At 56.9% G+C, this 25,206-nt stretch overlaps 17 protein-coding genes across 17 annotated transcripts; 8 read left to right on the plus strand and 9 right to left on the minus strand.

Moving 5' to 3' along the window:
- Positions 1 to 7: 7 nt before the first annotated feature.
- On the minus strand, positions 8 to 775 carry Malapachy_2873 (hypothetical protein; the record flags this gene model as incomplete). Its single annotated transcript, XM_018137359.1, has 2 exons — positions 8 to 577; positions 608 to 775. The coding sequence occupies 2 exons, from the start codon at positions 773 to 775 to the stop codon at positions 8 to 10; spliced, it is 738 nt and encodes a 245-aa protein (XP_017990165.1).
- Positions 776 to 877: 102 nt separating this feature from the next.
- Positions 878 to 1,393, plus strand: Malapachy_2801 (hypothetical protein; the record flags this gene model as incomplete). Its single annotated transcript, XM_018137287.1, has 1 exon — positions 878 to 1,393. One exon carries the CDS (start codon positions 878 to 880, stop codon positions 1,391 to 1,393), a length of 516 nt encoding a protein of 171 aa, XP_017990153.1.
- Positions 1,394 to 1,538: 145 nt separating this feature from the next.
- On the plus strand, positions 1,539 to 2,699 carry Malapachy_2795 (saccharopine dehydrogenase; the record flags this gene model as incomplete). Its single annotated transcript, XM_018137281.1, has 1 exon — positions 1,539 to 2,699. The coding sequence occupies one exon, from the start codon at positions 1,539 to 1,541 to the stop codon at positions 2,697 to 2,699; it is 1,161 nt and encodes a 386-aa protein (XP_017990133.1).
- An 89-nt stretch (positions 2,700 to 2,788) lies between these two features.
- Malapachy_2820 (nadh-cytochrome b5 reductase) lies at positions 2,789 to 3,683 on the minus strand (the record flags this gene model as incomplete). Its single annotated transcript, XM_018137306.1, has 3 exons — positions 2,789 to 3,455; positions 3,489 to 3,570; positions 3,602 to 3,683. 3 exons carry the CDS (start codon positions 3,681 to 3,683, stop codon positions 2,789 to 2,791), a joined length of 831 nt encoding a protein of 276 aa, XP_017990148.1.
- Positions 3,684 to 3,983: 300 nt separating this feature from the next.
- Malapachy_2792 (alpha beta-hydrolase) lies at positions 3,984 to 6,410 on the plus strand (the record flags this gene model as incomplete). Its single annotated transcript, XM_018137278.1, has 6 exons — positions 3,984 to 4,037; positions 4,064 to 4,149; positions 4,187 to 4,255; positions 4,285 to 6,118; positions 6,149 to 6,357; positions 6,389 to 6,410. 6 exons carry the CDS (start codon positions 3,984 to 3,986, stop codon positions 6,408 to 6,410), a joined length of 2,274 nt encoding a protein of 757 aa, XP_017990167.1.
- A 47-nt stretch (positions 6,411 to 6,457) lies between these two features.
- Malapachy_2861 (hypothetical protein) lies at positions 6,458 to 7,867 on the minus strand (the record flags this gene model as incomplete). The annotated part of the gene is made up of 1 exon (XM_018137347.1): positions 6,458 to 7,867. The coding sequence occupies one exon, from the start codon at positions 7,865 to 7,867 to the stop codon at positions 6,458 to 6,460; it is 1,410 nt and encodes a 469-aa protein (XP_017990128.1).
- Positions 7,868 to 8,466: 599 nt separating this feature from the next.
- On the plus strand, positions 8,467 to 9,956 carry Malapachy_2838 (hypothetical protein; the record flags this gene model as incomplete). The annotated part of the gene is made up of 2 exons (XM_018137324.1): positions 8,467 to 8,575; positions 8,608 to 9,956. The coding sequence occupies 2 exons, from the start codon at positions 8,467 to 8,469 to the stop codon at positions 9,954 to 9,956; spliced, it is 1,458 nt and encodes a 485-aa protein (XP_017990211.1).
- A 63-nt stretch (positions 9,957 to 10,019) lies between these two features.
- Positions 10,020 to 11,315, minus strand: Malapachy_2865 (alkyl hydroperoxide reductase; the record flags this gene model as incomplete). Its single annotated transcript, XM_018137351.1, has 1 exon — positions 10,020 to 11,315. One exon carries the CDS (start codon positions 11,313 to 11,315, stop codon positions 10,020 to 10,022), a length of 1,296 nt encoding a protein of 431 aa, XP_017990200.1.
- Positions 11,316 to 11,502: 187 nt separating this feature from the next.
- Malapachy_2866 (nonsense-mediated decay protein upf3) lies at positions 11,503 to 12,750 on the minus strand (the record flags this gene model as incomplete). Its single annotated transcript, XM_018137352.1, has 4 exons — positions 11,503 to 12,203; positions 12,235 to 12,333; positions 12,364 to 12,473; positions 12,503 to 12,750. 4 exons carry the CDS (start codon positions 12,748 to 12,750, stop codon positions 11,503 to 11,505), a joined length of 1,158 nt encoding a protein of 385 aa, XP_017990201.1.
- A 175-nt stretch (positions 12,751 to 12,925) lies between these two features.
- Malapachy_2847 (hypothetical protein) lies at positions 12,926 to 13,841 on the plus strand (the record flags this gene model as incomplete). Its single annotated transcript, XM_018137333.1, has 6 exons — positions 12,926 to 13,247; positions 13,281 to 13,551; positions 13,579 to 13,684; positions 13,716 to 13,752; positions 13,782 to 13,797; positions 13,835 to 13,841. The coding sequence occupies 6 exons, from the start codon at positions 12,926 to 12,928 to the stop codon at positions 13,839 to 13,841; spliced, it is 759 nt and encodes a 252-aa protein (XP_017990170.1).
- Positions 13,842 to 15,090: 1,249 nt separating this feature from the next.
- On the minus strand, positions 15,091 to 16,880 carry Malapachy_2860 (hypothetical protein; the record flags this gene model as incomplete). The annotated part of the gene is made up of 6 exons (XM_018137346.1): positions 15,091 to 16,025; positions 16,052 to 16,142; positions 16,170 to 16,244; positions 16,272 to 16,449; positions 16,478 to 16,797; positions 16,824 to 16,880. The coding sequence occupies 6 exons, from the start codon at positions 16,878 to 16,880 to the stop codon at positions 15,091 to 15,093; spliced, it is 1,656 nt and encodes a 551-aa protein (XP_017990131.1).
- A 57-nt stretch (positions 16,881 to 16,937) lies between these two features.
- On the minus strand, positions 16,938 to 19,355 carry Malapachy_2822 (mif4g-domain-containing protein; the record flags this gene model as incomplete). The annotated part of the gene is given in 3 exon segments (XM_018137308.1): positions 16,938 to 17,085; positions 17,133 to 17,493; positions 17,510 to 19,355. 3 exon segments carry the CDS (start codon positions 19,353 to 19,355, stop codon positions 16,938 to 16,940), a joined length of 2,355 nt encoding a protein of 784 aa, XP_017990162.1.
- Positions 19,356 to 19,487: 132 nt separating this feature from the next.
- Positions 19,488 to 20,560, plus strand: Malapachy_2797 (exosome complex exonuclease rrp4; the record flags this gene model as incomplete). The annotated part of the gene is made up of 2 exons (XM_018137283.1): positions 19,488 to 20,336; positions 20,363 to 20,560. The coding sequence occupies 2 exons, from the start codon at positions 19,488 to 19,490 to the stop codon at positions 20,558 to 20,560; spliced, it is 1,047 nt and encodes a 348-aa protein (XP_017990173.1).
- A 101-nt stretch (positions 20,561 to 20,661) lies between these two features.
- On the minus strand, positions 20,662 to 21,141 carry Malapachy_2812 (ubiquitin-conjugating enzyme e2; the record flags this gene model as incomplete). Its single annotated transcript, XM_018137298.1, has 3 exons — positions 20,662 to 20,972; positions 21,002 to 21,100; positions 21,132 to 21,141. 3 exons carry the CDS (start codon positions 21,139 to 21,141, stop codon positions 20,662 to 20,664), a joined length of 420 nt encoding a protein of 139 aa, XP_017990175.1.
- A 213-nt stretch (positions 21,142 to 21,354) lies between these two features.
- On the plus strand, positions 21,355 to 22,583 carry Malapachy_2780 (acetyl- c-acetyltransferase; the record flags this gene model as incomplete). The annotated part of the gene is made up of 3 exons (XM_018137266.1): positions 21,355 to 22,180; positions 22,209 to 22,510; positions 22,542 to 22,583. 3 exons carry the CDS (start codon positions 21,355 to 21,357, stop codon positions 22,581 to 22,583), a joined length of 1,170 nt encoding a protein of 389 aa, XP_017990138.1.
- A 41-nt stretch (positions 22,584 to 22,624) lies between these two features.
- On the plus strand, positions 22,625 to 23,695 carry Malapachy_2841 (hypothetical protein; the record flags this gene model as incomplete). The annotated part of the gene is made up of 2 exons (XM_018137327.1): positions 22,625 to 23,524; positions 23,558 to 23,695. 2 exons carry the CDS (start codon positions 22,625 to 22,627, stop codon positions 23,693 to 23,695), a joined length of 1,038 nt encoding a protein of 345 aa, XP_017990168.1.
- A 29-nt stretch (positions 23,696 to 23,724) lies between these two features.
- Positions 23,725 to 25,171, minus strand: Malapachy_2807 (26s proteasome subunit p45; the record flags this gene model as incomplete). The annotated part of the gene is made up of 2 exons (XM_018137293.1): positions 23,725 to 24,604; positions 24,633 to 25,171. The coding sequence occupies 2 exons, from the start codon at positions 25,169 to 25,171 to the stop codon at positions 23,725 to 23,727; spliced, it is 1,419 nt and encodes a 472-aa protein (XP_017990181.1).
- Positions 25,172 to 25,206: the final 35 nt, after the last annotated feature.

A 25,206-nucleotide genomic window follows, 5' to 3' on the forward strand; every position in this document is an offset into this window, starting at 1 on the left:
AGAAGACCTAGATACCCACCCAACGCCACGGCACAACTTGGCGGTAGCATGCAGCCATCCGCTCCATGGCTGTGGGTGCAACCGAGGCCAGTCCGTCCTGGGCAATCGCCGACGTGCCCACCAACAGCATCGCAGCAAGGGCAAACGCAGTGGTGAGGCCATACTGCGCACGCACCCGCATCTTACGTCGCCGCATGAGCTTCATAGCACCGCCGACTATATGCACTGCACCTGTGACGCTTAGCAGAACATACACACTCCATGTCGTGATGGGACTAGCCGCCAAAGCATAGCTCACGTAGGACATGTCAAGTTCAGACGGGGAGAGACCCGAAATAGGTAGCGACGACTGCTGCGGAACAATTCGGTTCACCAAAACATGCGCACATACAAGCGGCGTGAGGATCCAGCCACATACAGAGTGCCATGTCTCCCAACGCCAGTGCCATGGCCAGCACAACGTGGGACGATGGAGCAAGGCGCGGCGCACAAGCGACGAGAGAATATGCAGCGAAAAAGAGCCATATACCAGTACAGGCTCAATCCATGCACGCTGGTACCATTCGCGGCCGAGAAGCTACCGAGTCAGCGGTGACGATCAACGTACAATCATCTGGTTCGACATGTCCACGGCTGCCGGGCCTGTGAGCGAGGCCACGACTGGCGCAGCCAGGTGCACGATCAGCACACTACCAAGCGTAGCGGAAGAGATTGTTTGCGCTGCTGTGGCGATACGAAACACGCGCTGCCGCCATGTTCGCGACGATGAGCTCATGACAGTAGGCTGCCAATCTTGAGGCGCCCAATGGTCAGCGAAGTGTCGTGTGGAGGGGCCTTCCACGTGCGAGAGCTGGGTTCTCTCTCCCTCTTGCTCGCCATGCCGACGACGTATCAACTCTTTGGCGGTGCCATAACCGTGGAGCTTGAAGGAGATTATATGGATGCCAGCCTATACCGTCAAGTTCCTGATAGTCAGGAAGTACTACTGCACCGCGACTCGGATGTGAGCGTGATTGTGGAAGTACTGCAGTGCGTGAGTCAGGCTACGGACCCTGATGGCATGAACGAAGGTGTGCGGTACCACTACGACTCACTAGCACATGATAACTCGGCGCTATCGACGCATGTAGATTCGGTGGATGCGCCGAATGGAGCTGCTTCAGAAGGCACGACGCCTCAGCCAGCGCTACTGTTCGGCACGCAGCGTGTGCGCAAATTTGGCAAGACGTCGGAAGAAAACGATGTGGCCATTCATCTTGCGTTGTGGCGACTTCCATCGAAGAATGTCGACCTAGTCCTCTCAATCAACGATCCCACTAGACAAATGACGCACGCCCAGAGCCGCCACGCGGCTCAGTCGCTTCGCATTGTTGACTGGGGCCTCTTTCCCTAATGTACGGCCACGCGCTCCTGTCATGTGGAGGTCCCTTGGTCCGGGCGCACCTGCTGAGTCAGACGCATGACTAGGACTGTCGACACAAAACGGGAATCACGAACGCACCCCGCGGTTTCTTCCTTCAGATTCTTATAGATCCTTCATGACCGGCACACAAGCATTGTGGCTCCGTTGCGAGACCAAGCCGGCCGAGCACCGCTCGGCCTTGACGCCCACTACAGCGAAGAAGCTCATTAATGCTGGCTTCGATATTACTGTGGAACGCGATCCCAACCGTATCTTTGACGACGAGGAGTTTGAAAAGGTTGGCTGTCACATGGCCGAGTACCACTCGTGGCCCAAGGCGCCGAAGACGACGCCTATCATTGGTCTGAAGGAGCTCGACACACCCGGCCCAGACCTGGAGCACACGCACATCCAGTTTGCGCACTGCTACAAGCACCAAGAGGGCTGGGTCGACGTGCTTGCGCGCTTCAAGCGTGGCGGCGGTAAGCTTTATGACCTGGAGTTCCTCGAGGATGCGAATGGCCGTCGTGTGGCGGCCTTCGGCTGGCATGCCGGCTTTGCTGGCGCCGCGCTGGGTCTCCTGGCGCTGGCCGAGCAGGTGGAAGGCAAGGTGCTTGGCGCGCAGACCAAGTACCCCAACGAGGAAGCGCTCATGGAGAAGACACGCGAGGCTGTGCGGGTCATCCGTAAGCACCGTCCTGATGGCCGTGTGACTTCGTTGATCATTGGTGCGCTCGGCCGCTGCGGTCGTGGCGCCATTGACTGTCTGGAGAAGTCCGGCTTGCAATCTGACGAGATTGTGCGTTGGGACATCCAGGAGACCTCGGCGAAGAGCGGCCCCTACCAGGAAATCATTGACTCGGACTTGTTTGTTAACTGCATCTACCTTTCGAAGAAGATTCCGCCGTTTGTCAACAAGGAGTCGCTGCAGGCGGTAGGCGACAAGCGCCGTCTAGGTATGATTGTCGACGTGAGCTGCGACACGACGAACCCGAACAATCCGATCCCCGTGTACTCTATCAACACGACATTCGATAAGCCAACGGTCGCTGTGGATGGCTTTGACAAGTTGGAGGTTATCTCCATCGACCATTTGCCTACGCTCCTCCCCCGTGAGGCATCGGAGGCGTTCTCAAACGACCTTTTGCCATCGCTGCTGCAGCTGCCGCTGGTCACGGGTGTAGCTGGCGAGGAAGCGCTGCAGCATGTGAACGAAGAGGGCAAAGGTGCTGTGTGGACGCGCGCAGAGGCGCTGTTCCGCAAGCACCTGGCTGAGGCCGAGGCGAATGGCGCATAAGCGTATAGTGAGTGATACGTAGGAAAAGACGTGTATGAACATGGGGAATGCATGCAAATTACATGTTTCTAGGAATGCAATAGCACAGACTAAAACACAAAAACGATGTCTTCCGCCTTGCTAATAGTCCTTGCGGGAGGGAAATCGAGACTCACAAGGTGCTTCTTCATCGCTTCCATCATGGGCGGCGGGCCGCACATAAGGATGCGGCACGACTCCGACGGTGACGGCAGCTGCTCAGCAATGGCCTCCCTGGTAACAAACCCAGTACCGCCCGTCCAGTTCGCCGGTGGCTTATCAAGGAAGTAGTACACCGAGAAACGCGTCGGATGCTGCTTCGCGAGCGCATCGAGTTCCTTTTTCAGGAGAATTTCATCTTCGTTCACGTTGGCGTAAATAAGATTCAGCTTCGTGTTGTCAGCCGGGTTCTGCAGCACCGCTTTGATCACCTGGTAGCATGGCGTAATGCCTGTACCACCAGCAATCATTCCGATACGGCTCACCATATTGGGCTCGTACAAGAAGCGGCCCTTTGGACCCTTCATCTCGACGGTATCTCCGATCTTCAGCTCGTTCATGACACGCGATAAGTTGCCGGTGGGATACGACTTGACCATCAGATCCACGTAGCCTTCCACATCATGATCAGTGATCGGAGTGTAAGATCGCATAACCTGGCGGCCGTTCACAGGCGCACGCACAGAGACGTGCTGACCCGTAGAGATGCCCAAGGTGCCCGGAATCTCGAAGCGGTAGCTACATGTAAGAAGAGACGAGACGTATACGTACATGTGCGTCGAGTCCGAGACTTCAATTTTTTCACGCAGGGGAAAGGCGCGCCATTCCTCCGTGCTCAGAGCAGGTTTTTTGCCTAGAGATGTTAGCTGCCTCAGAAGACGTACCACTAAAAGCACCAAAAAGGTACATGATGACCAGGGTGCAGCAAAGACCCGCCACAAACGTAGCAATCACTTGCGGATCCATGAAAGCAAAAGCAGTGTGTGTCTCAGCAAAAATCCAGTGTACGTCCGAAAGATACCCGGTGAACACGCGTGTACACCAGCAACACAATACAAACGTGGAGACGGTGGCAAGGACGAGAATCACCTGTTCGGTGATCATTCGAAGCACGCACGAACTTCTTCCCCGCAGCCTCCGGTCTTCACGTGAGGCACGTGAAAAAAAAAATACACACGTGGAGACAGTGCGAAGTCAACACGGTGTCGAGAAGAGATAAAGGTCACCAGACGGCCCTGGTTGCAGTCGTTTGGGGTGCGCATATTTATGACCGTATCGACACTTGGCATCTTTGTGCACGTCACGCCGACATTGATCGCGGTATGTTTACACGGCACTAACATCAGAATGCTTTTAAGCATTATGTGCGCTTCTTTGTCGAGCTGGGCAGTCGTACGCCTCGAGAGTCGGCGAATGAGTTTCTGTACGATCAGTATGTATTACCATGCCCATGCTCACACGCTTCACAGGCTCTTTCATATGATCAAAAAACTGGTCGTGTACCTGACCAATAATACCACAGAAGATGTGCAAAAACTGTACGTGGACGTATCTAGACTCACATCAGCACAGACCAAGCTGTGCCTGTGCCGCCCTGGTGCTACAATGAAATTGTGATGATTCCCATGGAGTCGCTGGACAAGTCGGCCGATTTGTTGCACCAGTACTTTGGGCCAGAGATGATGCAGTCGTTTATAGGCGGCTCGCGCTGGTGGCAGATCCGCAGTCAGCCGGGTGTGCCTGGCGAATGGATTTCGCATTATTCCGACTATCATTCGGCCATGGCAAAACTCGGACGCAAAGCTAGCTATTCTACGGGGATTATGCATCGCATGACACGTAGTACGGGCCGTGTGAATCCACGCCACGAGCACAAGACGGGCGTCCATCCTGACACGGTGCGTAAGACCGGTCGGTTTGCCGACACCGAGGAAGAGACCAATCGATTGTTCCGTGTCATGCTGTACCTGCACGGTGGTGCGTACTACTTTGGCTCCGTGAATACACACAAGTATGCGATCCTCAAAGAGGCGACCAAGTTCGGTGGCTTTGCGTTTGCTGTCAACTACCGCAAAGCCCCGCAATTCCCCTTCCCCTGTGCCCTTCAAGACTGCCTGGCGGCGTACTTGTACCTGATTGATCCGCCGCCCGGCTCGCTTCATCCGGCCATCAACCCCGAACACATTATTGTTGGCGGCGATAGCGCTGGCGGTGGCTTGACTCTCGCGTTGCTGCAGCTCATTCGCGATTTGGGCCTGCCACCGCCAGCCGGCGCTGTGCTCCTCTCGCCATGGAGTGACATGTCACATTCGTTCCCCTCCATCTTGCAAAACACAGAGAGCGACTACATCCCCCCGTACAGTTTCATCCACAAGCCCAGTGTACTCTGGCCGCTTCCGAAAGATACAGGCCGCTTTGCGAAGCGGTCTTGGCTGCCTTTTCTAGGCGGCCCTTCACGACGTCGTGATCACGAGCAGGCCCAGGCCCAGATGCCAGCCCATGCTCAGCCCATCTTCCTGACCGAGCCGGGTGGCACCACCATGCCCATCAAGTCCCAAATTCAATTCTACTGTACGAATGCCCAAGTCTTCCATCCACTGTGCTCGCCCGCCCTGGCTGCCAGCTTGGGTGGGCTGCCTCCCCTGTACATTATGGTCGGCGATGGTGAAGTGCTACGAGATGAGGTTCTCTACGTCGCTCACAAGGCCGCGAACCCGGCCCAGTACCCACTCGGATCGAACCTCATGGATCATTTCCCCAACACACGCGCGACGTTTGAGCGGTACAAGCACAGCCCCACGACAGTCCACCTGCAATTGTACGACGAGCAATGTCACGTGTTCCCCTTGTTCATGTACACGACGGCGGCGCGTGTCGCGTTCGAAGGGATGGCGTCGTTCATCAAGCATGTCACGGGGGCGCCGACCAACATGCAATCGCCCTGGGCGCGCGCTGCAGGCTCAGCGCCGGCGGGAGAAAACAAGTACTCAGGCAAGGTGCCGCTCGATCGGCCACAGTACCTGGACAACATGATCCGCGAGCGTGTATCGACCACGGGCAAAATTCGCCCGATGGAGCCGCCGTCAGAGATGGCCGCGCTGCGTATGGCGCCCGACTCGGTGGGCACGATCAAGCCGATGACGTACAAGCGCTTCCAAAAGGGCCACACAATCTGGGACACCAAGTTTGCACACGAAGCTGCCAAGGTCAAGAAACGGCGCGCCAAGTACGAGCGACGTGCAAAGCAGCTGCTGGCACATGCGCAGGCCGAAGGCCTGCTGGACAACCAGGGCGATATTGTCGCGGAGGGCGCGCACTGGTACGATATCGGGACGTATGGTCCTGCGGATCTGCACAACGAAATGCCGCCGCCCTCGGCGATTGTTGGCCGACGTGATACGGTATGTATACCATGACGACACTGATCGCAGCCTGATGCGATTGCGCTCTTACGACTGGGCCTGCACTTGCGAGCCAAGCGTCGTCGCGCCCGTGGCATCCAGACAGCCACACGCAGTGGGCGTAGCCGCCGTGCGTTTGCGGACGACATGCCTCGCAAGCCGTATGCGCAGGGCGAGCATGCACACCTCACGACCGAGCGTCCTATGGAGCTGAGCCAGTTTGGATGGTGGAAGAGTACGTACGCGATATTACACATTGACGCTATGCAGCTTTCCTGGTCCGTGCCGATGACCTTACTGGCCACCATCACCACCACCGCCACCACAACAAGGAACCCTCTATGTAAAATTCGAATGGGTGCGTGAAAACTGTCGAGCCCGCGCTCGCTGCTGGATGTTCATCACCGTCATAAGCTGCTCAACATTGCCGTGGTGTGCATCAAGAAGCTCAATAATCGTCAGCGTCTCCATTTGGTACTGACGTGCCAAGTGCTCCATATGCTTCTGCACCTTACGTCGGCACTGCTCCACGTCTCCACCCACTTCGATCATGTACGGCATCAGCTGACGCGGTGAGACAAAGCCATAGTCCGCACACAGGGCCCAAACATGCGCCTCGTACTGAGCACGAGCACGCATTTCCTCCGCACGCGACGGCGGATGGCGTGTGCGTTCCATTTGGACAGGCGCCGAGGACGTGGACAGATCCGGGGACAACGACGAGGTTCGTGGCCGCTTGCGCTCCATAGACGGCGATGGCGTGCCTTCGTTGGTCCGCCCCTCGGCGCGAGCGATGACTTTGGCTTCGCGATGCCCACTCCGTTGGCCCACACGCACCGTGGCAGGTGTGAACGCCGGGGGAATCGCTTGGCTTTGGGGCGTGTGGAGCGTGGAACTGGCCGCCTCCTCCACCTCAGGCGTCGGTGCTGTGACGGGGACGGGCGGCTGCGTGGGCGCCGCCGCGGCCGGCATGCCGCCTAGCACACTGGAGCGTGTTGTACGCCGTGGGCGTGCGGGCGTCGGCGCTTCGTCGCGTGGTGCCGGTGGTGCCTGCCGCACCGGCGTCGACGAAGAGGGAAAGATCGTCGAGGGCGTAGCACGAAGAGAGTACTGATCCAGCGCGGCCTGCCAGACCATCACCTTGTTGCGCTCATAGTACCGCTGCCATGCAGGCAGCGCATGTTCGGGAAACTTTTCACATAGGCGATCCCATATCCAGGTAGGCACAGGCTGGGCGGCCAATGTTTCTGCATCCTCTGTCGACGCCGCGGGCGCTTCGTCCAAGACGTGGACGAGCATCTCGATGAGCCCGCGTTCGGACGCAGGCGAGAGGCGCGAGCGTGAAAGACGCTTGGTAGGCAGTTGTGTCCCTGACTTGGGTGCAGGGGAGGCAGTGGCCTCCGTAGGATCCACAAAGTCGTCGTTCGTGTTGGCATGCATGTGCGCCTCAAAGGCCAAGACATCGTCTTCGTCCATTTCTTCTTCCTCGCTCTCCTCGTCTTCCTGGCCAAGCTCTGTGCTTGTATTCTGTGCTGTAGGCAGCATGGCACTCGTCTCCTGCATAGAAATCATCGCCTCGTCATTCGCCTCGTCATTCGCCTCGTCAAACAGCTCCTCTAGCGACTCCAGCGACGACGCCGTGGAAGACGACGACAGCGACGCATCTCGTACTTCCTGTACCCATACCTTGGACACTGGCGCGACCATAGATTGTACTTCGTTTTCTTCTTCGTCATTGCGTGACTGCATTGGCAACGACGTGCCGAGACGGGTAGATACATTGCGCCGGAACGCAGCGGGGGGAAGAGACACGCCGCGATCTAACAAGCGCTTCAACAGATTGTGACGTTCGTACATATTCTTCTGCAAGTACGATTGATAGCTCCAGTACGTATGCACTGGCCGAACCTCAGCGAGACGCCGCGCAAATTTCGAAATGTTCCAGGGCGTATGTTCTTTTTGAAGCATGTCCAAAATACACTCGATATCCTCGTCGCTGTACTCATTGCGTCTGGGTATGCGTGAGACACACAGTATACGTACGATCCAGGTCGGCCTATATACATAGGCTCAGGTGTGTCCCCCTGCATCGACATGCACGCAGCAGCTACGTCGCGTAGCGAGCCGTACGTAGAGAGCCCCGTGGGCGCGGCTCCCTAGCGGAGGCCACGCGCTCGCGTGCGTGCGTGCCTGCGCGACCTCCACGTCCCTCCCCCGCGCGCGCGCTTAGGATCACGTGATACAGATCAACACCATCCTGGCACGTCGGTGCACAAGGTGTCTTCGCTCGCTTGCGCTCACGCCTACGTGCGCCGCTCTATCTGCCGGCTTTGGGAAGCCACGGTACTATGGCGCCACTGACGCGCAGAGAGTCGACGAGGCTCTCCAGCGCCGGCCTCGAGGCTGGCTCATCGAGTCAGCTGCCGATGGACGAGATCCTAGCGAACTTTGAGCAATGTAGGTCACCGCAACGACACTCACACAGCCAGACCGTCGTAAACATGCGGCGCAAAACCGCGATATCGTACATGCCAATGCCTTGGCTCACGCACGTATTCGTGAGCTGGAATCGCGCGTCCTCGAATTGGAAGGCGAGTGTGCCGAGCACAAGTTGGCGGCCAGCCGGCAAGCCGCGCAGGTACGCCGCCTCGAGTACGCCTTGGAATGCATTCGTGTCGGATGGGAGACGATGGGACATGCGCTACGCGACGGTGGCGTGCCGACGCCGGAAAAAACACGCTCCAAAGCCGCTGCTGCACTGCCTACGCCACCCCGTGTGCCTAGCAGTACGCGTGTCGTCCTCATGGACGGCCTGCCCACGACCCGCATCCATGTCGCCCGTCCCACGCCCTTGCCGTCGGAGTGGGTCCAAGAAGATCACACGTCGCCCCTCCCTACGCCGACGGCGGACGAACACGATGCGGAGAGGATGTCCTGCGAAAGCACACAGCGCCCAGACGATATGTGCCCTGCGTCTGTGACACGACGACGCCCCAGTCGGCGGCATAGCGGGATGGTGCCGCCACCCAGGCTGGAAGTGGCCGCGGCAGACGAAGTCGCAGCGATCACGCCGCCGCCGCCGCCACCGCCGCCCCCGCCGCCAGCGGCCACCGCGGACGTGGATGTGGACGTGCCATGTACGCCTACGTCCACAAGAGATGAGCCGGTCGAGACGCCAACGCCAACGCCAACGCGGCCAAAGTCCAAGACGCCCCAGAAACGTGCACGGCGTACCTCGGTGCTGTCGGAGCTTGGGATGACAGACGACGTAGTGCCGGATCGCGCACGTCGCGCACGCAAGAGCGTGAATTATGCCCTCCCGAAACTCAATACCAAGATGCGCAAGCCGGATCCGACCGAGGAAGGGCCTACCTCGAAGAAACCACGTACGTCGCGAACGCACCCAAAGGACGAACCTAGTACGCCTCGAGCAGCGTCGCCGTCGCTCACCACAGACGACACGCCATCCGAGGTGGCGGCCGCACGTCCAAGGCGCTCGCGAACCTCCTCCACACAGTCCGCCGCGGCCGAGGAGGCGAAGGAGGCAGCAGTGGCGCCGGCCATGGACGTAGATGCGACCGCCCTTGCCCCACCACGTACGCCGCTCCCTACCTCGGTGCGCTCGTCCCGTTCTGGCACGCCGTTTGTCCCTTCACGCGGCCGGCATGTAAATGCAGGTCTTCTGCAGCAGCAGTCATCGCACAACATGCCGAGTTGGGCGAGCTCACTGATGCACCTTGCCTCACCGGAGCCGCCTGCCTCGAAAGTGTCCGCCGCCCCGTCGACACGCCGCCGCCGTAGTGTGGCTGTGCACGAGAAGGAGAATGAGGGGTCGTAGTTCGTTGATGTTCCTAGATACCATACTGTACAATATGTGCCACAACACGAGGAAGAGGACGCATTAGTCACCTGCGTGAGCTAGCATCCATGCCCACCGTGGATCGTCGAGTTGGTACGCAGCATGCCCCCGCACGACGCGATCCACGAGCCAGCGCCACCACGACGCAGGCCTAGGCCCAGGCAGCGGCGCAGGCAGGCCTGGTGGGTCGTCGGAGGGCCGGTCCGCTGCATACCCTTCCACAACATGGTCCGTGTGCATCAAAGCCCAATGCGCCACAAACGCCAACGCGCGCCACATGGACGAGACAGTGCGTGTCAGTCCCCAGAGACTTAGGCCCAGTAGGGCAATGCTCGCAAAGTTGGCGCCTTCCCATAACACAACCGCTTCGTTGTCGGACACAGACGGACCACGCACGACGACCACCACCGAAAACGGCGTCCCAACATAAAACGCGCCGATGGAAGAGATCAAGATCAGCGAATGGAAATTCATCGACATGGCCAGCACCGCGAGCCCTAGCGTCGTGATCCACAGCATATGCTCAGACCATGTCAGTGGCATGGCATAGGAAGACACCTCCGAGGGGAGCGAGTCGACGTGCTCAATCGATAGAATTCGCTGGACCAACGACGGGAATTTGGTGCCCATATCGTACGCCGCTGGGGCCGCCAAAGAACGCCCACAGATCATTTCAACAAACCGCTGCGTCACACCTTGCACGACTTGCACGAGCAGCACAGGCTGGAACACACCCAGGCGGTACGAATACGAATCGATCGCCTCCTCCTCAGCCTCGTCTTCATCGTCATCCCCCGCGAGGCCCAGCATCTCGAGCCATATAGGCGGTATCGAGTTTTGGGTATCCATGGACGTCGCGATCCAGGGCATCTCCTTGGACGGCACAAACGAGACAGATTGCAAGTGAAACGGATGCGGCCCTTCAAAGAGCTTCGGACTGTGCCGTTGGAAGAAAAAGTCACTGACCCATCCAATCGACAGCACAGTCAAAACAAAGAAAATGCCAACGAGCGCGATACGCATAGGCTTCCACAACAAGATCCGAATGTGGCGGGGAAGACGCAAATGGTACGTCGTCCCACACTGGTCACACGCCATGGCAGAGGTCGAGCGACGTGATTGTCGGCGCCACTGATTCAAGCACGATGCGTGGACATACTTCATAGTTCCTTTGCACTTGCATGGACTTACAAGTCGGTCGCCAGGCGCTACCACATGGTCCAAACAGATACGACACACCGGCGTCGTAGAGGGAGGAGGCACAGCAGGCGGGCTCGTGCCTAGCAACATCGCCTCAACATGCTGATCGTCCAGTGCATCGCTGGAATCTTCTGACATTATACTACTTGTACGAAACACGCACGACAAACCAGACAACGTAGGAAGGGCACAGACGCCTCGTCTACACCATGGACGTGCGCCGAAGCGGACTGGCGAGCATTGTGGGGGAGGGCATGGACGGTCCTGCTGACTAAGACGGCGTCGGTGAGACCAACATGACAAGAGAGGAGAGTGACTACATCGATTACGAGAGTGTGGATGAGTGTGTAGAGGCGCTAGGTGGCTTGAGTATAGTGATGGCTTTGCGTTCTGGCGCGGCGCCAGCGTCTTTCGGTTTCAAAATGGTAGCGGGTTTAGGCTTCTTCGTCTTTTTGGGTTTCGAAGCGCTAGGGGTATCAACAGCAGGGGGAGGCGCTGCTTTCGTTTTCGCTTTGCCTTGGGCCTTGGTTTCGTTGGGACCATGAGCAGCATTCGATCTATCCTGCGACGATGGCTCTTTCTTGCTAGGCGTCGACATTTGTTGACGTCGAAGATTCGCCTTGGCTTTCTTGGGCAGTTTCTGGAACATCTCAAACGAGATGCCAGCCGCCTCAGCACATTGTGCATCACGTCGATCTTGTAGCTGCTGCGCCTTGGCTAGCTGAATCGCTTTGGCTTTTTGCTCGGCCACATCTGCGGGCGTAGAAGGCGCAGGTCGCAGCGCCGATAGTTCAAGAGGGGGTCGTTTCTCGTGCGTCGTACCTTTCGGTACCGACGAGCCAATCGTGCCGGGCTTCTTCTTGGTATTTTCGTCCTTGGCCGACCGCCGCTTCTTTTTCTCCTTAGCCTTTTTGCTTTCTTGCAAGAACTGGACGAGCGCCGAAGTCGTGGACATCGCCGGCGTCGGCTCAGAATCTTCGTTCTCCGAGGACGCTAGCATCGCATGGAAGGCCTGAAATTCCGGCGCTGCATAGGTTAGCGCAGTCTCCATACGTACTTTGCTCCACCGTGCCTATCAAGGGATCAGGCTGTGGCTTGCGACTCGTAGGCAATGTCGAGACAAGGGCATAATCGACCAGGGCTGTAGATTCAACACCTGTTGAGTGAGTCGACATATCACACATACCCTTGCTATCGCGAAACACATGACCGTGGAAGGCTTTGGCAAATGCAAGCTCTTTAGCTGGATCGCGAAATTGTATATACGCCACTGACGGAACGTCGGTCTCCGCCGCGCTGCGGGAGTCAGTGCATAGCATACGTACGTCTCGCGTTTCTTGCCCGGGACATATTCAGCATAGAGCGCAGTAGGTGCGTGACCTGGAGCTGGCTGGATAGGCCGATCTCGCGATAAAGCTGTCTCCCCTGTCACAGTGCACTGGACCCAAGGTGAAACACTCTGCCAAAACACCTCGGCAGGCAGGGTGGGCGGCAAATCACGTACGACCACTTTCCGCCGGGGTCTTCGTCGATGCCTTCCCCCTGACAGTAGTCCTGGACGTTGAGGTTGCATGGAAGATGTACAGGAGCCGTGCGAAGAGAGTACCAAGTGGCCGTCGTGGTTCTCCGAGCCACGCTCCTGCACGTGCAGCTTAAAGGCGCAGGCAGGCCGCCAGGCAGCCACCTGCTTCGTACTCTCATCACACCTCCACACATCGCCGAGGCCTCGATTGCTTTTCTCGTTCGTGATGCCAGACGAGACGCGAGCCGCGTTGGAAGCGCGACGTGCACGGCTCTCATCCTTGCGCTCCAAACTTCAAGAATCCACTACAGAGAATCGGAAAGATGTGATTGCCGAACAGACAAAACAGCGCGAGGCTTCGCAGCGGTCTGGTACGGCGCATGGCTACAAGATGGCCAAAGCGGAACGACTCTTGGACGAGCGTGATATGCGTGAGCGTGGCGAAGATGTAGAGCGCCAGCGTGCTTTGAAGTACACAATCGAAGAAAACGAGGCGTGGGAAAAGAAGCTCGAGGAAAAGGAACGCACACGCGATAAGGGCATGATCGGTACGTACACCTGCACGTCTCACACCTCGCTAGATTTTCAGGACCTGGCCGAGCGATCGTACCAACGCCAGCTGAAAACATTGACGCCTGATCTTGCCGCATATGCTAAACAGAAGGAGGCAGAGGCACAGTCTACGACCACCCCGTCCGAGCAGACATCGACAGCCCTCACGACCACATCAGATTCACAGCAGGCCCTTGTTCCTGCCAAAGAAGCCAAGGTATCAGCCGCTGTGGCGTCATATGGCACACACAAACCCGACGAAGATTCCATCGATCGCCTGGTCTCCCACTTGAATCATGAGTACGTTCAACGAAGGCTGACCGACAGACAGGACCAAATACGCCATCGCAGCCGTCGTCGCGAGGACGACTTGGATGTGGAAGGCACGTACATCAACCAACGCAACAAGCGTTTCAACCGCAAAATTCAGCGTGTACGTGGCATAGGCACTGACGAGATGGCAGTACTTTGGCGAGCATACCAAGGAGCTTCGGGAGAACTGTACGTATACAATTGCGACTCACAGACAGTGGAACGTGGCACAGCGTACGTGAAATAGTACCGAGATCGACTTACATTGCAGCCTGTAGAAACGCTCGAGGCGATACGCATCATGTAGTTGTAAATGTGGAGGAACACACAGACGACACGCTCTGCCACGACGACGCGTCGATGACGACAACGGCATCGCCTACCAAGCGCCGTGTATCGTTATTTGGCGCTGATGAGCGAATCGTTCTGGATCTTGGGAGCCGTGTTGTTCGCATTGGCCTGAGTGGAGATGCAGAACCTCGCGTCCTCATGGATGCAACAGCGCTGGCCGAACAGGTGCTGCAGCGCCCTATCGCTTGCCTGTGGGACTTGGACTACCAACGAACAGAGAGTACTAGTCTGATGCAAAGACGACAGGCCGACCTTGTTATGGGCCTGACGCGTATTTTGCGCGTGATGTACCAGGATTATCTGCTAACAGACCCGAAACTACATCGCGTGCTTATTGTGAAAAGCCCGATAGGTATCGACGCCGTGCAGCAAGCCCTCTGTCATGTACTGCTCGAGAACATTCGTGTTCCCAGTGTTTCTTTTATAAATACGCATGTGCTATGCACGCTGGCCGCAGGACGAACGGCTGCGCTGGTCGTGGATGTCGGCTATTTAGAAACATGTGTAATGCCTGTCTTTGATGGACGTCCACTGACACATCTCATCACAACAACACCACGGGCTGGCCGCTTTTTATCAGAAAAACTAACCTTGCTCCTACGTGCCTATGCCAAGCTATCGGCAGCAGGAGAGACGCTGCTCACGCCTAGTCATGTCGAAAAGATCAAGACACAGACCCTGTTCGTCGGCGAGCCATGCGACGCACCCACATTCAGCACGGTCACGCCATGGGATACTCATGCCTTTGCTGAGGCATACTCGACTCATTCTACGGCATCTGCCTGGACCTTTACTACCCACGACGGGGCCGTGCATGTACCTGGCTGGATCCGTGAGCGTGCCTGTGAAGTGTTGTGGGAGCATGGCGATGAAGACGAAATGAGCATTGCTGAATGCATTGTACATGTGATACGTCGTCTACCAATGGATCTACGTCGACCTTTAGTATCGTCCATCATCTTGGCAGGCGGTACATCAATGCTCCCTCACTTTCGTGAGCGATGCGAAAAAGCGGTACAAAAGGCGTTGCCCTCCGCATTATCGCCTCAGATCCTCAATGGTACACATACATGGGTGGCCAACAATGTGCTGGCATGGACAGGGGGCAGTATGGCTGGACATTATCAAGCGGATGGTACACAGATCCTTTCACGAGACGGCCGGGCGGCAAACCGATCAACGTCGTTCGCGGCCCACGATCGTGACACGTTGGGACGTGAAATGGGCCACTTGAAAACACCCAAAGACATACACCTTGCGTAACGTCGGCATCGCCTGGATTAATGTAGATAATATTTGATCGTCGACACAACGCACAAATCCGAGATCCAGCTCTTCGAGCGGTGGGGCCTCCGTGGCTAGGACTTCAAAGACACGAGGCGTAAGCGCATCGTTGCCATTGATGCGCAAGGTTGTCAAGTGCCGTGCTGTTTGCAGCAATGGGATCAGGGCATCGTCTTCCAGCGCACAGCAGGCCAGAGAAATATGACGCAACGCAGGAAGCGCAGCCAACGTAGATGCCCATACAGATGTAGTAACGTGTTCCAGCATGTCGACCATCAGCGTCTCAAGACGAGAGCAGGTTTTGAGCGCTGAGATGGTAGCATCACCTAGCTCATGGTTTTTGGACAAGTGGAGACTCTCTAGTTGCGATCCGCGGGCGTTCAACAGGGGGACCATGCCTTGGTCAGTGAGCGAGGCAGGGGGTATACCAGGCTGGGATACACCTGGCTGTGAAACGTCCAGGTGTGTTAGGTGCCCCAAAGACGATAAAAGATGGACACCCTCGTCATCTAGAGGCCCAATTTGTGCCAGCGCGACTTCTTGCAGACGTGGACAATGTGTGACCATCGCCTGCATGCACGAATGATCAAAACGCGGTGTCTCACGTAGGCGCAGATGTGTAAGCTGAGCGCCACATTGCGGGAAAAAGCGAAGCCATGCCTCGCGAAAAACAAGGAAAGGACCATACAGATCGAGCACACGCAAATGCGGGAGTGTCGCTAGCGAGGCAAACGCATCATTGTTGAGTTGGCCACAGTACTGCAATTGCAGTACCTCAATGTTCGGGGCGAATATGGGAATCGATTGAAGAGAGGTAGGATCAAGAGCTACAGTTAGTTGGCTGAGCACGTACCACTGCAGTCAAACAATCGGAGCTCACGTATGGTCGGCGACAAAAAGAGGGGAAGCGTCGCTGGCGTCAAGCTGCGATTCTTGCTGATGACCTGCGATGTCAGTATTGATGGACGTACACGGCTCAAGTTGTGCATACTACTCTCGCGAAGCTGGTCGAGGGCTTTCACCTGGTGAATATGTTCTGCGACAATCTGGCGGTAAGTGGGGAGGTAACGTACCTGAATGCAAATATGCTGCAGCGTGGGTAGCTCGATAGCGCCATCAATTACGGCACCTATAGAGGAGGCGCTTTGGGAGGTCGATACACGCGATCGAGGTGCTGCCTTCACACGGGGCTGCTTGGGCACGGTTTTGTTGCATTTCCAGCACAGGGCGCCGATCCCTGGCTCCACGCGTCTGTCATGTAAGGGCCGTGGGTACGTACGTGTATCGTGTAATAGAGAATTGGACACCACATATAGCACAAGACACGGGCTCGCCAGGTCGAAGGGGCACACTTTCTGGGACAGCAGCCCGTTTGGCCGGTGGCGGAGCGATCGGCGTCTCGAGGGGGGACGGCGAGGGAAGATCGTCGTCATCCTCGTCAAACTGCAGGGAGGCGCCCGCCCGGATTTTTGGTCGTGCCTTGGATTGAATAGCAGGTAAAGGAGCTGGCGTAGAGGCTGGGTCAGAGGCAGGAGGCTGGTCGTCTTCACGCGCTTGTGCCCCACGCTTGCGCATCGCACTTGCGCTGATCCCTTGCGACTGCGGTTAGCACACGATCAACATACAGCTAGAAACTCGGTCAGCGCCGACGTAGGCCCACGGACCTGCGTACGGCGTGACATGGCAATGCTTTTCTCAGAGAATGGGTGGCAGTCGAGCCCAAAAATACGATGATGACACTATGACAGGTGCGGAGGTCTACGAGGTGGAGGGCCTGGCGGCGCACGCGACAACGACACCGGCGCCGCACGTGCATTGTCGTCCCAACGTCGGCGGCCAGGCGATCGTGCACGCACACGTTCTTCTGCCTCACGCGCGGGAGGAGGACTGGCAGATCGTCGTCGTCGAGGGCTGGGGGAATAATCCCGGCGCACCGGGCTGCGTGAGTACGATCGGCCTCGCGGGCTTCGAGAGTAGGAACGAGAGTACGATCGGCCTCGCGGACTCCGAGAATAGGAGCGAGAGTACGATCGGCCTCGCGGGCTTCGCGAGTAGGAACGAGAATACGACCGGCTTCGAGGGCTTCGCGAGTAGGAACGAGAATACGATCGGCCTCGCGGGCTTCGAGAGTAGGAGCGAGAGTACGATCGGCTTCGAGGGCTTCGCGAGTAGGAGCGAGAGTACGATCGGCCTCGCGGGCTTCGAGAGTAGGAGCGAGAGTACGTTCGGCCCCGTGGGCTCCGAGAATACGATCGCGAGTATGAACGACCACGTGGACTACACGAATACGAGCGGCTTCGTGAGTACGAACGGGAGCGGGAGCTGGGCGTGTACGACCGTGTACGTGAACGACCACGCCGTGGGCTGCGGGAGTACGAGCGATCCGACATGGATGCATCTGACTCATCCCCACGTGCCATCTCTGCCTCCCGACGCTCCATCATGGCTTTAGTGGCTGTTTGCAAGTACTCACGCATCGACTCAGTCAGCACACCAAGCCCAATACTCGTAAAGAAATTGATCGAGAAGCGCGTATTGCGTGGGTGATCCAGCGGGAACATGTTTTGGTAATACTCTTGCATTGTAGGCTCTTTGAAACGCTCCGTCAGCGTCTTTATGCCGAGGAGCGACTGCATCTCCTGAAACAAAATCTTGACAAAGATACGCGACGACGATGTGGTATCGTCTTCGTTCATATAGATCGCATCAAAGCTCGCCCAGCTAATAGCATCCGTCGCTAGCAGCTGGCCAAAGAACCGCGCAATGTTGCGCAAGCGATTTGTTTCGTACCGATGAATGGTATCATAGTAAGTTCGGAAGCTCTGTTCGTACAGCCCACTCCATCGTCGATGGAGCTTGCAAAGGCGCTCACCAATGTGGCCATAGAATTTTGAGTAGGTGCGCTCTTGGGAGCAGCACTCAATAACCATGTTGCACAACTCCATCTCTTGGTCCTCAGGTACACGCAGCTTCAGAATTTTGTGTACACACTCTTCAAAGTCCAAGGATGACATGATGACAAGATAAATTGTACGACGGAGATTGACCAAGTTGGTCTCGGTACGGTCATGGATCTCCAACTCGGTCTCTCCTTGAGGCGCTGCCTCGTCAACGTCTTCTTCTTCCTCGTCAACGTCGTCGTCGTCGTCGTCCTCACTCGCGTCTTCATCACTGTTCTCCCCGAGAATCTCCGCCTTAATTTGGCGATACTTTTCCTCATTGGCTTCAAAATCGGGGTCCAGCTTGAAGATGTTAAGACCTTCTTCAATGTTCAGCTGGTCGTCGAGACTAACTTGGTGAGTAATTTGATCTTCTTCTTCGACCAAGTCCAACTGCTCGGGAATCCGGGGATTGTCCTGGAACTTGTCCTTGCGCGTCTGCGCAAGGACTTCGATCATGTATTGTACACGTACGCTAATGTTCCCCTCGTAAAGAACAGAACGGAATCGGTCAAAGACACTGTGACACGCCTTCGGTGCCTCTTCGGTCAAAAACGCGCCGACTTCTCGCATAAAGGCCACGGCCAATTCCACACTGTCATCCGTCGGCTTTTCAAGCAGGAGAACAAGGATCTCTAGCGCGAGAAGTTCATGGACAACCCGCTGGTTGGTAAGGTGTGCAAGGAAGAGCAAGGTGGCATGACACTTCGTTTTGTCGTTGCGGCGGAACGCTCGCCGGAATTGCATGACGAGTCGAGTGACAAGCAATTCGCCCACAAATGGCAGTTTGGTATTGATAATGGCCGCAAGGGCGGCAAAGACGGGGGTAAATGGTAAAGACAGTTCCTGCGCGTGCATGATCGACCGACAAAACAGGCCACGACCACGGATCAGGTTCGCGCCGGCAAAGAGCTCCGGCGCAATATGCTTGATATTGTCGGCGGCCACTTTGTTGACCAAACCAGTGATACTCTTTCGCAGTGCCTCCCAATTCATACGCTGGAACTCAGCACTGCCAGAGTCGGCGCGCGCCACTTCAGCCATCAACGCACGAAGGCGTGCGGGGGGGACATACGCACCACCTGCACGCGTTTCTGCGAGCTTGGCCAGAGCGGATCGAAGGGCTTCGCCCTTCTCCATCTTCTCTTCATGCTTAGCTTCCCCCTGTTCTGGTGACAGGGAGCGCTTGCGTTTGGATACACGCTCTTCCTCCGCCATGGCCGGCGGCGTCGCAGGCATAAGCCAAAGAAAAGACGACGACCGCGACGCTCCATCTATGATACGCTGACTAAGCCATCCATCCAAAAAAACGTTCGTGGCGAGCGTGGCGAGCTGCTACTTGGCTGCAACATGGCGGCACCCAGCACAAAGGCTTTCCGTGTCGTCCAGGCCGGACGTCACGGCGCTGTATCGTCCTATACACATGCATCGGGATCACAGGCGCCCGTGTCTGAAAAGGCGCGAATTTCTGATCATGCGATGGAGGAAGACGAAGAGGAGATGGCAACCATGATAGCTATGCCAGGGCAAGCTGTCGCTTCCAGCACGCTATATATGCGTGGCCATGGCTGCTACATTGATGCGACACACTCTGAAATTGTGGCTTCGCTGAGTGGCGTGATTGAGCGTGTGAATAAGCTCATTTCGGTACGTCCTATTCGCACACGGTACCGCCCCGAAGTCGGTGATTTGGTCATCGGGCGTATCACTGAAGTGCAATCCCGTCGCTGGAAAGTGGATATTGGGGCCAAGACCGATGCTTCGTTACAGCTCTCTTCGATCAACTTGCCAGGTGGTGTGCAGCGAAAGAAGCTTGAGTCCGATGAGTTGCAAATGCGTGCCTTTTTCCAAGAAGGTGACTTGGTCGTAGCAGAAGTCCAGTCCGTCTTCCAGGATGGAAGTGTGGGTCTGCATACACGCTCTCTTCGATACGGAAAGCTGCGGAATGGTGCTTTGGCTGTGGTGCCACCTGTGCTGATTCGCAGGCATAAAAGTCATTTCTTGTCGCTGATGCAGCTGCCAGAGAAAGGCGTAGACTTAGTCCTGGGCCTGAATGGATGGATTTGGGTATCAAAGCATGTCCCCTTCGACGTGTCCAAAGCTGAAGGAGAGGGCTCGGATGTTAAGGAAGAGATGGTGGGGCCTGCGGGTCGCGGGATTGCTATGGACATTGACGGTGTGTACAGTGATGTGAACGAGGTATGTCTACGCAAAACTAATGTCAGACCATTCCTGCAGCGACACGCGATTCAATTGCGCTCGTATGCTTGGTCCTAGCAGCCTTTGCGCACTATGGCTTGGCTGTATCAGATACCGCGCTGGAGCATGCATGTGCGCTGGGCGAATCGATGCAAGCATTGCAAGCGGACCCTGTGGCCTTTGCGAAGCAAGTCGCTGACGCATGCCATGCAGGTGCCCTCTAAGTGTTGTATACCAATCGTTATTCATTGTAGTCGTGACTACCATACAGGAAAAAAGAGAAGATAGGAGAGGGTGGGGTGGCCATAGGAGCATATCGTGCATGTTAGGCATACGTAGCTCCTTCCGGTGGCTGTGGCAGCTTACGGTTCAATGGCTGCGCCATCGTCCGACGAAGTTCACTCAGCAGGTTTTCCATGGTGTATTCACTGCGCCAGTTGGCGAGCGGAGCAAATTGAAGAGGCATGACCTTGCCATCGTTCTGATCCACGCATGGCAAGTTGATCTTCGTAAGGAACCAAATATCCGGTGGCACAAGTGGGTACGAATCGCCACACACCAAACGCAACGAGTAAATGCGATTTTCAAACTCAGAGTTGGCAGGGCCTAGAATCGTGCCATTCCATGTCGACATCACTATCAAGAGTCAGAACCAAGGCACATACGAATATCGTCATTTTCAGCTAGACCGTACGAACACGATCCATTCCCGAATCCTTTTTCGCCCTTCTCGAGCTCCTCAAGCAAGCGAAAGTTTCGTGGGACTATATGTGAGCGTCGTAAGGGCCTACATACCCACTGTCATCCTGCCTTGTCGTCGTCGGTCGGGCCCAAGCGGGGTGGGTGAGCGCGCACCGCACAGGCGACAGAGGCCAGCGTCTTGTCACGTGGTGTGGAGGAAATGCGGACACGCCTCCACGTCCAAAATCAGGTGGTGGGGTGTGCGCTGTCCAGATTTGTGGGCGTAGTGGAAGCGCCCCACGGCAGCGGCGACCCCAACGAACGCTCCATCACTATCATGCAGAACGAGGACGTATACATTCTTTCAGCGGCTCGTACGCCCGTAGGATCGTTTCAAGGTGTGCTAAAGTCGCAAACGGCTGTGGATTTGGGCGTCGTCGCAGCGAAAGCTGCGATGGAGCGTGCGCAGGTCGCGCCTAGTGACATTGAAGAGGCGTACATCGGCTGTGTATTGCAGGCAGGCGTGGGTCAGGCACCGGCACGACAGGTCGTGCTTCGTGCTGGCTGTGCAGAGAGTACCGAGGCCACGACAGTGAACAAGGTGTGTGCGTCGGGTCTCAAGTCGGTCGCGCTTGGCCAGCAGAGCATTCGTCTGGGTGAGAGGCAATTGGTACTGGTGGGTGGCATGGAAAGCATGAGCAATGCACCGTACTACATGAAGCGGAATAGCCTGGTCTATGGCGATGTGAAAGCGCTGGATGCAGTGCTCAACGACGGTCTCACGGATGCGCTGGAGCACCACCACATGGGCATTTGCGCGGAAGCCACCGCGAAGAAGCACGGGTTCTCGCGTGAAGATCAAGACAACTATGCGATTTCGTCGTACGAGCGGTCGACAGCAGCATGGGATCGCAAGGCATTTGAGGCGGAGACGGCACCTGTGACGATCACAGACAAGCGTGGTTCTACGGTCGTGTCGGAAGATGAGGAGTTCCGCAAGTTCAATAAAGAGAAGATGGTGAAGCTGCGTCCTGTGTTTGATGCGCAGGGCACTGTGACTGCTGCAAATGCCAGCTCGCTGAACGACGGTGCGAGTGCGCTGGTGCTTGCGAGTGGTAGCACAGTCCAGAGCCGCTCGTTGAAGCCGTTGGCGAAGATCTTGGGTACGCACAGAAGAATGACTGACCATAGCTACGGCGGATGCGGCTTGTGCGCCGATTGACTTCCCGACGGCACCTGCGCTGGCCATCCCTCGCGCACTCGAGAAGGCGGGTCTGACCAAGGACCAGATTGCGCACTGGGAAATCAACGAAGCGTTCTCGGTCGTGGCGCTCGCCAACGCCTCGATCCTTGGCCTCGACGCGGCGCGTGTGAATCCACTAGGTGGAGGTGTGTCATTGGGTCATCCCATCGGCAACTCAGGCTCTCGTATTCTCGTGACGCTGGTCCATGCGCTCCAGCCGGGTGAGTACGGTGTGGCAGCCATTTGCAACGTACGTATGCATGTCCTGATACTTACAGCAGGGTGGTGGTGGTGCTTCGGCCGTTGTAGTGCAGCGTATGTAGACTGTAAGCGCGTCGCGCCCGTGCATGCTGTACGTCTCCACATGAAAAAGAGGACGTTGGCTGAGGCATTTCAAGCGTCCCTGACGGAGGAGGATGGCGCTAGCGACACAGAGAGAGCGGTGAAGGCCGATGCAGCTATCGAGGATAGTGATGACTACATGTCCGAAGCCATGCTGGCCACGTTGGCCGCGCAAGATGCTCCGCGTGCATCGACGTACACAGAACGTCGCGCCAAGCTGCAATGGGAGGCAACCGAACAACAACGCCTAGCGATGGAGGAAGCGGACGTACGTCGTGCCAGTAAGGCACGGCGCGCCCTACCTGGCGAATGGGAAGCACGACGGCGTGGCCTCGCTACGAGTGTATGGGACCAAGCCGCCGCAGCGCCGGCTCTCGGCGCAGGAACCCAAGCAGCGATAGCGATGATGGCCGCGATGGGCTACCAGCCCGATCAGATCCCAGATACGGCGCCATCGTCCAAGCCTTTGTCGTTGGACCAGCGCTGGCTTTCTACCGAGGGCGGGACGCGACGACGAGGGTTGGGGCATGCCGACGTATCTGCCCGCATATCGTTGGCCTCACGAGCCTCGTCGCCGCCTATCGATCCCGAGGCGCAAGTGGATGCATTTCGGTCGCATAAAGGACGAGAGCATGCGGCCAAACAAACGGAGCTATGGCTCGTCCAGGCTCGTAAAGTCTGTCGTGCGTTGGACGAGGCGCAAGGGTGGCAATACAGTCCCTTGTGGCTGGATCCAACGGCCTTCCCCCCCGCCCATGCACTGTATCAACCGAGCCTACTAACGGAAGCGTACGAGCGTGGCCAAGACGACGCTGTGGCTCTCCTAACCCTCGCGTTCCACGAGGCCCAGGATAGCAAAGAGACAGGATACCCACCCCTAGAGGAGCGACGTGTTGACGCGGAGCGTTTTTGCCGGCTCTCTGTACGTATATGATGCCACACTGACCCTCTACAGCCATCGGCCCGTCTGGACGTGACATGTGCGTACCTGCGCGACGCGTATGCATACTGTCTGTACTGTGGCCACCAATACGAGAGCCAGGACGACCTGGCTTCGCAATGCCCAGGGCCGACGGACGAAGACCATGCGTGATAAGGACATAGAAGAATCTATGGGTATGACTAGTTGTATTGGGCATAGAGCGAGGTACTGGAGAACTTGCTGCCCTGCCTGACGACCTTTTCGACAGCCTGCAAAAAGTCCTTTTCTGTCGCGACTTTGCGGTGCGCACGAATGGCAAACATACCTGCCTCTGTCGCAACGCTGCGCAACTCGGCACCTGTCGTGTTGGGGCATAGACGCGCAATGAGATCGTAACGGATATTCCGCTCCACCGACATGGAACGCGCGTGGATACGCAGGATATGCGCACGACCTTCGTTGTCAGGCAACCCAAACTCCACGCGACGATCCAGACGTCCCGGACGCAGCAACGCAGGGTCCAGCGTGTCGGGTCGGTTGGTCGCCATCAGCACCTTGATATTGCCGCGCGCGTCGAAACCATCAAGCTGGTTGATCAGTTCCAGCATGGTGCGCTGCACTTCATTGTCGCCACCAGCACCATCGTCAAAGCGCATACCACCGATCGCATCGACCTCGTCAAAAAAGATAATGCACGCTTTCTTGGTCCGTGCCAGTTCAAACAGCTCACGCACCATACGCGCACCTTCACCGACGTATTTCTGGACCAACTCCGAACCAATGACACGAATGAACGTCGCATCCGTGCGGTTCGCCACCGCACGCGCACAGAGTGTTTTGCCTGTACCGGGCGGACCAAAGAGCAGCACTCCCTTGGGCGGGTCAATGCCCAGCTTGACAAAGCGCTCCGGCTCAAGAAGTGGCGTCTCCACGACCTCACGAAGCTTCTCAATCTGTTCCTTGACGCCACCGATGTCGCTGTATGTCACATCGGGCTTTTCCTCGACTTGCATCATAGTCACAGTAGGGTCAATTTTAGGGGGGAGAGGGATCTGGATTTGGTACTTGTTGCGGTCGACACTGGTTGTAAGTTTTCTCGTTCACGTACCCTACACGCATGCCTTCTTCCACGTCGGTCGGCGCAATACGCTCACCGAGGCCCACCACAAACTTGGCGATTTGCTTCACGTTGATCACGTACTTGTCTTTGCCGTCGGCAGAGCGCGACCCCATACCATTGAGCGCACCCAACACGTTGTCCAGCGCACTAATCCCTGTCGCAGCGCTAGCCGAGCCTTCTGTCTGCTCGTCGCCATTCTCCGGGGCGTTGGCAGGAATAATCTTGGTACACCGCGCCACCTGGAGTGGCTGCTCTTCGCTCATGCGCTGCTTATCCGCAGGAATATCCCACAGATCCGGCGGTGCAAGACCAGTATCGCTTTCCTTGACACCCATCTTTTCGTTGACGCGCTTTTCCACGTCCTTGATTTCTTGCAAGATGTTTTTGAGAGCGCCGGCGTACGGGCCTTGGCCATACGTACGCAAGAGTTGGATATCGCCCTCATCTAGGGGAACTATCTTGTCATCTTCCTTGCCTTGATCTGTGTCAGGCTTATCGTATTTCTCCCAATCCTTCTTGGGTGCCATCTCGCAGAGCGCCCTGGCTAGGAGAATGCAACAGC

The sequence above is a fragment of the Malassezia pachydermatis genome (genome assembly GCF_001278385.1).
Source record: "Malassezia pachydermatis strain CBS 1879 chromosome Unknown scaffold11, whole genome shotgun sequence".
Lineage (NCBI taxonomy): Eukaryota > Fungi > Basidiomycota > Malasseziomycetes > Malasseziales > Malasseziaceae > Malassezia > Malassezia pachydermatis.